This window comes from Cryptomeria japonica, chromosome 3 (genome assembly GCF_030272615.1).
Source record: "Cryptomeria japonica chromosome 3, Sugi_1.0, whole genome shotgun sequence".
In the NCBI taxonomy this organism is placed as follows: Eukaryota; Viridiplantae; Streptophyta; class Pinopsida; order Cupressales; family Cupressaceae; genus Cryptomeria; species Cryptomeria japonica.
In genome coordinates, this window is record NC_081407.1 from 140,220,442 (window position 1) to 140,229,675 (window position 9,234).

At 37.4% G+C, this 9,234-nt stretch overlaps 1 protein-coding gene across 1 annotated transcript; it reads right to left on the bottom strand.

The window, feature by feature from the left end:
• Positions 1-468: 468 nt before the first annotated feature.
• Positions 469-1,311, bottom strand: LOC131027341 (pectinesterase inhibitor 9). The gene has a single exon (XM_057957369.2). The coding sequence runs from the start codon at positions 1,233-1,235 to the stop codon at positions 642-644; it is 594 nt and encodes a 197-aa protein (XP_057813352.1). The 5' UTR covers positions 1,236-1,311; the 3' UTR covers positions 469-641.
• Positions 1,312-9,234: the final 7,923 nt, after the last annotated feature.

Below are 9,234 nucleotides of genomic sequence, written 5' to 3' on the forward strand. Positions count from 1 at the left end.
AAGGTTAATGGATCAGCAGCCTACAGAAATTTGAATGCCGGAGATAGACAACGCTCATGCCACACAACAGAAAAAAATAAATTTAAAAACCACACCAATAGGCGTTTGACATTCACAATGCAAATGTCGATTCCTGCTATTTTCTCACTTGTATTGAAGAACCAGACCGTTACACATTTTTTACCAGACAGAAATTTACTACTGATTTGAATTTCATTGATAATAATTTGTTTTTAAACTACTAAATTTATATCGGGAAGAAGAACCTGTTATCAATGAGACCACGGAAGTCACAAATGTCCCAAATTTTATCCCCAATGTCAGTTGTGAGGAGCATTGAGAAAGAAAATCCTTTAAGTTAATCCAGAATATGATATAATATGCATACATAGAACTGATATGATCTAAGCTTTCAAAAGGTAAATGGATCAGAAGCGTACAGACATTTGAATCCAACAAAGAAGAAAGTATTTCAAAAAACACAACAATATACATTTGCAAATCTCAATTCCTGCCATTTCCTCACTTATACTGAAAAACCAAACCATTACATAATTTTACAATATACCGCCTCCCATAATCCCTAAACAGAGACTTCCCAAACACATACGTAGAGAAACATAGGCCTAAAATATATAACATTACAGAAGCTTTCGATATCCTGCAGTGGAAGCAAGATTATTGACCAAGGCAAGCGCATTGCTGATCAACTTAGAAGCGTTCTGCACCCGCCCCTGGACAAGCATTTTAACCCTTCCATTACGAGCAGCCTGGAAGCCATTAAGGCAGCTGTCCTCATTCGTCAGCGCGGCGCTCATCCAAGTCTGCATATTGCTCATCTGAAACTTGAAAGTTCCGCGCTTCAGATGCTTCAGCTCGGCCAGTGACTGGCTGATCTGATCTTTAGTATCACCGAAATTCTCCACGCAGTCCTTGAGCGCCGAGCGCTCTATTTTGCTGAGGCTCTTGCTACTTTTGGACAGAGTAACGGCCCAGGCCGAGGTATTTCGGGCATTGGCGAGGCTAACAATGACGGCGGCCTTCACGAGCTCGCTCTGGCTATGCTTGGCCTCCAGAGAGGCTGCGTAAGATCTCAGAGACGACACGCAGACGTCAGGATAGCGAGTGATCTTGCAAGAGGATGTAATGAAGTCGCCGCCTTGGGGTTTCACAGCGGCGGTGGACGTGAGGATTGCAGCGAGGATGAAGAGGGCAAATACAGTGGTGGAGTCCATTGCGATTCGACCTCGGGACGTGCTCGATGATGAGGATCGTTGGGCCGTTGCGACTGCTATATAAGGGTCATAATGTAAGTAAATCAATATCCAACAACCGACCTAAAAGGCAAGGGAAAAGGCACATTGGAATATGCCCTTGTATACCTTGCTTTTAGGTCCCTACGTAGCCACTTTCATCTCTTACTGTTATAGTGACATGGCTTTCATAGTCATTAAAATCAACAAGTTCTTATTTGTTACTTTCATCTCTTATTGTTATAGTGACTTTCATAGTCATTAAAATCAACAAGTTCTTATTTGTAGGTTACTATTATAGTGACATGGTTTTTCTAGTCATTAAAATCAATAAGTTTTTATTTATAGATTACGTATCACTTGTAACTAATTATAAAAAGTGGGAAGGCCTTCTTAAAAAGATTTAGGAATCAATCTAGAGATGCAGCAAGCGGAAAATAAAAAACTCTTGAAAATCTTTCAGAGGTGAAGAACAAAAAGAAATAGTCTTATGGTTGTTTCTATGGCGGTTAAGGTGGGCTTTGCTTCCTTTCTTTCTAATGAAGATTCTTTCATGGAACTTGAGAGGGCTTAATAGTCTTACTAAACAACATTTGTTTAAGTGATAGAAATAGAGTGGATATTATTCTGATTTAGGAAACTAAAATTAAAAAAGAGGTTTTCTGAAAAAATAGTAAAGAATGTTTGGCATTTGTCTCAGTTTATAGCTTCTGACTCTGAAGAGGGCTCTAGTGGATTTTTCTATTCAGTGGATTCCTTAGACTCTTGGAGGATCCCCTATGTCTGTTAAAAGGAACGGTATAATTGTTCAAATGGAGAACATTAACTCTTTGGAAAGATGGAACTTGATAAACATCTATGCTCCCAATACTAGAGTTGGTAGGGTAGAATTGTGGAATGAATTGGCAGATTGTATTCAGAATAATAAAAAGGAACACTGGATGCTAGGTGGAGATTTCAATTCTCTCCTTTGCCCTTCGAAGAAAATGGGGGTCAAGAGGACTTCTTGAATAGTATGATAGATTTGGCTGACTTCTTCTCGACGATGGGATTGATTGACATAGATCTTAGGGGACAAAGTTCTTTTGGAGTAACATAAGACATGGAGACAACTTAATTCAGGTCGAATTGGACAAGTTCCTGATTAGAAGTCATTGGAACATTCTTCCAGCTCTCGCTTTGTCTTCTCTCCCTAGAATAGGGTCTAATCATAATGCCTTACTCCTCAATTGGGAGGAAAGGTTGGTCTAAAAGGTCATTTTCCTTTCAGGCATGAAATTATGTGGTCTTACCACCCATATATTAAAATGTTAGTTAAGGATTGGTGGAATGGCACTCCCATGTTCATTCTTACTCAATAATTGAAGAAGGTTAAGGAGATGGTCAAAGGATGGAACAAAATTTCTTTTGGAAACATCTTCCAAAGGAAGAATTCCCTTTCTCTTGATTTGAAAGAGATTTGGGATAAAATGGAACAAGGGTTGATGGATGATGATATCTATTTGAGAGAAAGGGAGTTGAGATCTCAATGGTTCAAGCTTGCAAAAGAGGAAGAGGTCTTTTGGAAACAGAAGTCCAAAATTCAATGTTTATAAGAGGGGGACAAGAACACAAAGTTCTTTCACCATTTCACCATGAAACACAGATCTAGAAAACAGAACAGGAGGCTGATCAAAGAGGATGGTGTTGTTCTTAGTAAGGAAGAGGAGATAGCAGATGAAGTTGTTTGGTTCTTTTCCCACCTTCATCAACATGTTAACTTGAACTGTGAAAAGATGGATCAAGTCCTTGAAGTTATTCCAAGCTTAATTACTGATTCAGACTTGAAAGAAATGCTTAAGCTTGTGACCTTGGAAGAGGTGAAGAAGGTCGTTTTCTCTTTGGGTTCTTTTAAAGCTCCTAGCGCAAATGGTTTCCCCCCAGCCTTCTTCCAAGATCATTGGGATTTAGTTGAGCCACTGATGATATCTTTAAGATGGCAAGAGACTTCTTTAGGTCTAAAAGAATTTCAAATCAGATTAATGCCACTTTTATTGCCTTGATACCTAAGAAGGAAGACGCCTCTTCTATGCAGGACTATCGTCCTATTAGTCTATGCAATTCTATCTAAAAAATTCTATCCAAATTGGTAGAAGACAAGGCAAGAATCTCCTTAGTTAATTGGGAAAATTTTTGCTCCCCTAAGCATCAAGGCAGTCTGGGTATAAGAAGACTTAAACCTTTTAATAAGGCCCTTCTTTTTAAGAGAGGTTGACAATTTCTTTAGGGACCAAAAGATTGGGTGTCTATTTTAAAGGTCAAGTATCTCTAAGGGGGAGGACCCTATTGCTTTCCTTCATGAGGAGGGGCTATCATAGGGCCTAGTTATATGGAATGATCTTCTTATATGCAGAGAGGTGATAAGGAGGAGAGATGGAAAGGTGGTGGGAAATGGTAAAGATACTTTGTTCTCGAAAGAGGTTTCGAAGAGGGACCTTCCTCTATCCTTAGTTTATACAAATGAATGCCTAAAAGATTCTTGCAGATTACTGGTGGGAAGGAAAGTTCATGACTATATTAAGTAGGATAATAGCAATCTTTCTTGGATTAACATAAAAGATCAGCTAATCAGAAACCAACAATTAAGGAACAATTGGTAGCCTGAATGGGAAAGAAGCATAAAGGATATTATGGAATTTTTTGGAGCTTGTTCTCTTTTGCGTGCGAACAAGCAAGATGAATGGGTGTGGAGACCAAACCCTTTAGGCGATTTCTCAATCTCGTCTACTTATTCTTTATTGTATAGCCCCCATATAAGATTGTATCAATGTAATACACCCTTAATTGGGTGGTATAATTTCATGTTTAGGTTAGCACCGGCCTTAGTGTATGTGCATATTGCATTTAAAATTATATTTAAGCGTTTAATTAATTAATTTAATTAAATCTAAAGTCTTCTTTTATCACTCTACACATCATAAAATTGGGCCCTTAACCCTAAGTGTGCCCCTTTTTATTTTATTCCTCCAATAAATAATTTCATCAAATACCCTAATTATGTCCTATTTCGACCTTCAAGGCCTAATTTCGCATATCTAGACATCACAAATTTCCACATACTCTTGGAATTAGCTCTAATATCACAATATCTTGCTTCCCAAAAAATTTGATGAAAAGTTGGTTGGACGACTTTTTCTCCCTGAATTTCGAGAGCATGTTTTAACTTTTTCCACCAAAGCCTCCAAGAGATCATCCATTAGTGTTAATGTCATTTCCTTCTCTTCTAAATCTCTTTCATTAAACCACCCCGAATACATTGATTCTGATTATCGTGTGCTTTCTTTAGATGTCTTTTCTATTGATGATTCCTTAGCTGAGTTTGTAGGAGCTTACGATAATCTTCCTCGTTACCATCATAACAGTGGATTCCCCTATCGTTTGAATGTGGAAGCATACTTTGGGAAAGATTCCAGATTAGCCAAAGATAACAATAAGATGATTAAGGAGTTCCCTCAACTAAAGGATGTTCCTCGATAAAGTAATCTCCTTATAAGCGACATTGTAGACATCAAGATGGATCCTTGTAGTGAGGATAAGATCATAAAGATAGGGAAGTGCCTAACTGAAGAAGAACAAAGGGAATATTCTAAGTTGTTACACGAGTTCTCTGAGATATTTGCTTGGATGTACTCTGGCATGTTTGGCATTGACCCTAAGATTGTCACTCATAATATAGTTCTAATTCTTGACGCTAAACTTGTGAACAGGAGATTAGAAAAATGAATCCCAAACTAGCTTTACTTGTCAAAGCTGAAATTGAAAAACTATTGGGCGCATGATCCATTCACCCTATTGATTACTCTCCTTGGATTTCAAATATTGTTGTTGTAGCCAAACCAGATAACAAGATTAGGATGTGCAATGATTTTTGAGATCTCAATAAGGCTTCATTGAAAGATGATTTTCCACTTCCAAACATTGACATGATAGTGGATTCTATTGATGGACATGCTTTGTTGTCCTTTATGGATGATTTCCCAAGATATAATCAAATCTTCATGAATCCTCAAGATCAATTTAAAAATGCTTTCACACCCCTTGGGGCACGTTCTGTTGGGTTATGATGTCTTTTGGATTGAAAAATGCAGGCGCTACCTATCAATGTGTTATGACTCTCATCTTTCATGATTACATGCATAAGATCTTAGAAGATTACGTGGATTATATCTTAGCTAAATCTATACTTTGTCAAGACCATGTTAAGATCCTTCGTCGAGTCTTTGAAAGAATTCGTAAATACAACAAGCGCTTGAACCCCCAAAAATGTGGTTTTGGTGTGGATAGTGGAAAACTATTAGGGTTCATAGTCTCACATCGTGGTATTGAGGTAGATACAAAGAAAATAGATATTATAGTTAACATTGCATCACCTAAAAATATTTCCCAATTGAGAAGTTTGCAAGGAAAGATACAAGTTATTCGTAGGTTTGTGTCACAACTTGCAGATCGAACTTTCCCTTTCACTCAATTGCTTAAGAAAAATGTCACCTTTCAATGGAATGAGGATTGTCACCAAGCCTTTGAGGATTTAAAGTCCTATTTGGCCAATCCTCCCATCTCGCAACCTGCTAATCCTACTAAACCATTTCTTATATATACAACTGCTTCTTCTCATGCTCTCCCAACTTTATTGGCACAACATAGTGGTGATGGTAAAGAATGTTCAGTTTATTACATAAGACACACTTTACTCGATTATGAAGTCTGGTATACTGTGATAGAAAGGCAATGTCTTGCTTTTGTCTTTGCAACTCAGAAGTTGTGGCATTACCTTTTGAATGTTTAGGTTCATGTATTCATTAAATTCGATCATTTAAAGCATCTATTTTCTAAGACAAACCTTTCAGGATGTTTAGCAAAGTGGGTTATGATATTGACTAAATTTGACCTTAAATTTGTCTCTCAAAAAGAAATTAAAGGACAAGCATTGACCGGCCACCTAGTTGACGCTCCTTCACCTCTCACATTACCTAATCAAGATTCCTTTCTTGACGAGTTTATCCTTCCCATTGAGACTGACGAAACTTGTCAGCTATATTTTGATGGTTCTAAGTGTCGTACGGGCTCAGAGGCAAGTGTTGTTCTATTTTATCATAATAAAAAACATATTCCCTTATCTTACCATCTTAACTTCTTATGTACAAAGAACATCGTCGAGTATGAAGCCCTTATATATGGTCTTAAGTCATCTTTATCCTTGAATGTTAAGCATATACATATCTATGATGATTCCCAATTGATCATTAGACAAGTTATAAGAATTTATCAGGCTAAACAAGACAAATTGTCACAATATCGAGACTTAGCTTTATCCTTGTTAGAAAAATTCAATTCCCATACCATGGAGCTTGTCCCTCGAAAGGATAATCAACATGTCGATGCGATGGTGTGTGTTGCTTCCCTTTTATCCTTATAGGACCCCATGGTAGATCTTAAATTTGTTATTCATAACCTTTCTTCTCTGGCTATTGGTGATAATCCTAGTGATGTGGCTTATTGCTATACTATAGATTCTGATGAATGGTATTCACATATCTCAACATAGTTGACCGATAGTACATTTCCAGATTCCACAAGCTAGAGCTAGGATTTGTAAGTTAGCCGCAAGATACATTATCCTTTGCAATGTCCTCTATAGGAGAGGTTATAATGGTCTTCTCCTTCGTTGTCCTAATAAAACAAAGATCCTGATTGCTCTTGAAGAGGCACATTTCAGTGCTTGCGGGGGGCATTTTGGGGGCAAAACCTTAGTTCATAGATTGCTCTAATGCGATATTATTGGAAAACCATGGAGAAATATTCCTTTGTGTTTGTTAAGAATTGTCATTAGTATCAACAACACAATAATTTGATTCATGCTTCTGCACAAGAACTTAGGTCACAAGTGGCCTCTTGGCCCTTTTCCATATGGGGTTTGAATCTTATTGGTAAAATTTCTCCTCCTTCATCCCAATGACATACTTTCATCATAACTGGTATATATTATTTTATGAAGTGGGTAGAAGTGGTTCCTCTCTGATCCACCACTGCTGAAGTAATTTGTCAATTCATCTTAGATAACAACATTGCTCGATTTGTAATACCTTCCACTTTAATATTTGATAATGGGACTTCATTCAAGAACAAATATGTGAAGAAATTCCTCAAGAAATACCATATTCAACATCACTTTTCCATACCCTATTATCTTCAATCTAACGACCAAGTTGAGTCTTCTAACAAAATCTTTGAACAAAATCTTCATAATAGTGTAAACAAGCATGGTAAGGATTGGCATACCAAGTTGACCTAAGCCCGTTAGGCCTATCGAACAAGTGTGTGCATAGCTACTAGTACTACTCCCTACAATCTTGTTTATGGTGTTGATGCTATTATGCCTTTAGAGTTAGAGATTCCCTCACAAAAAATTCAAGGTTGGTTAGACCCAGAATGATCATATCCTTGAACTTCCGCAGGCACACTTTCGAAGCACAAAAACACAATCCAATTTGACATAAATAAATTAAGATCACAAACAACGTATTTCCAAAAGATCATCACTAGAAACCAAAATGCGGAGGAATGCAGAGCATTGCAATCACTGTTGAATACCATCAATGTTGAATACACTTCCAAAGCAAAAATTTTGGAGCACAAAATCAATTACCACAACCAACCCCAAAACTCAGACAGCATGAGAAACATATCCACATACCAGCAACACACATTTCCAAAGAAACACCCTTCCAGAAAACACATCTACAATATCTGCAAAAACTGTAACACATCTGCAACTTGATATATCAACAAAATTCTTCATCTCCATGCATACATACCTATCTTACATTGTTCTGCAACACCTTCCTACATACATATCACTACTCTGCAACACCTATACATTGACTTGCTATATTCGGATCATCGGTTTTGACATCAATGACAACCAAACATATATTTCTAACAATAACAACTTGAAGTTCTTTCTTGGGCAACGTGATGAATTATAGGGGACAAAAATGGGTGAGTAAGCTCCAAGATTATGCTTTTGACATAGTGTACATGAAAGGAAAAAATAATGTTGTGGTTGATGTTCTTTATAGGAAACCTACTCTATGTTCTGCTTATGTTATTTTGCTTGACTAGAAGGTAGCTATTATAGAACAAATGTTAAAAATACATTTGATACTAATCTCCTTGATGGGAATGTGAGTGAGGGAGGATTTTCAATTTATAAAATGTCCTAATTCTTTATAAACTAGAATCTTCCTAATTCTTGAATCTAATATGAAGAAGAAACTTTTGAGAGCATTTTATGATGCATCACTAGAAAGACACCTAGAATACTTTAAGATCTATAAGAAAATAAGTGATGCAGAGCCCTCCTTGTTACCTACCAAAAACCTCCAAATGTATGACATTGACCCTTTAACACGTGGATGGGATCCTATCAAGGCAAGGCTCTACAACTTTAGTACAATCTTCTCAACATCTCCAAGACCCTCTCTTACTCAATTAGGGGTATCTTACTACATCACACTCCATGGTACCTCCAAGGGTTACAAATCAGTTTCACACTGGTTTTGGGTCATAAAAAACTCCCCAAGTTCAAACAAAGCACCGGTGAGAAGAGTTCATACCCATTCCTTAAGAAACTTCCTCAATTAGGCCTAGTTGCTTGTAGCCCTATTTAGTGGGTAAAGGGACCTTAAGTTCAGATTTTCCCAAACACCTTGGTAAACAAATTATGGATTCAGACACCCTTTTGGAATGTATACAATTCCCCAAAAGGAAGGGTCAAGGTCTAGAAAATAAAGGTCTTTGCCGGTAGGAATTTGACTGTCCGAGAAGGGCTAATTAGGTCTCTTTTGTGAAGCAACTATACTCAGATGAATGAACCAATGGGTTACAATCCCATGGGCATGTTGGAAAATATAAATCAATAGGGATTCCATGGTTAAACGCT

Coding starts and splice junctions, on each gene's coding strand:
- LOC131027341 (XM_057957369.2), bottom strand. CDS start 1,235: ATGGACTCCACCACTGTATTTGCCCTCTTCATCCTCGCTGCAATCCTC.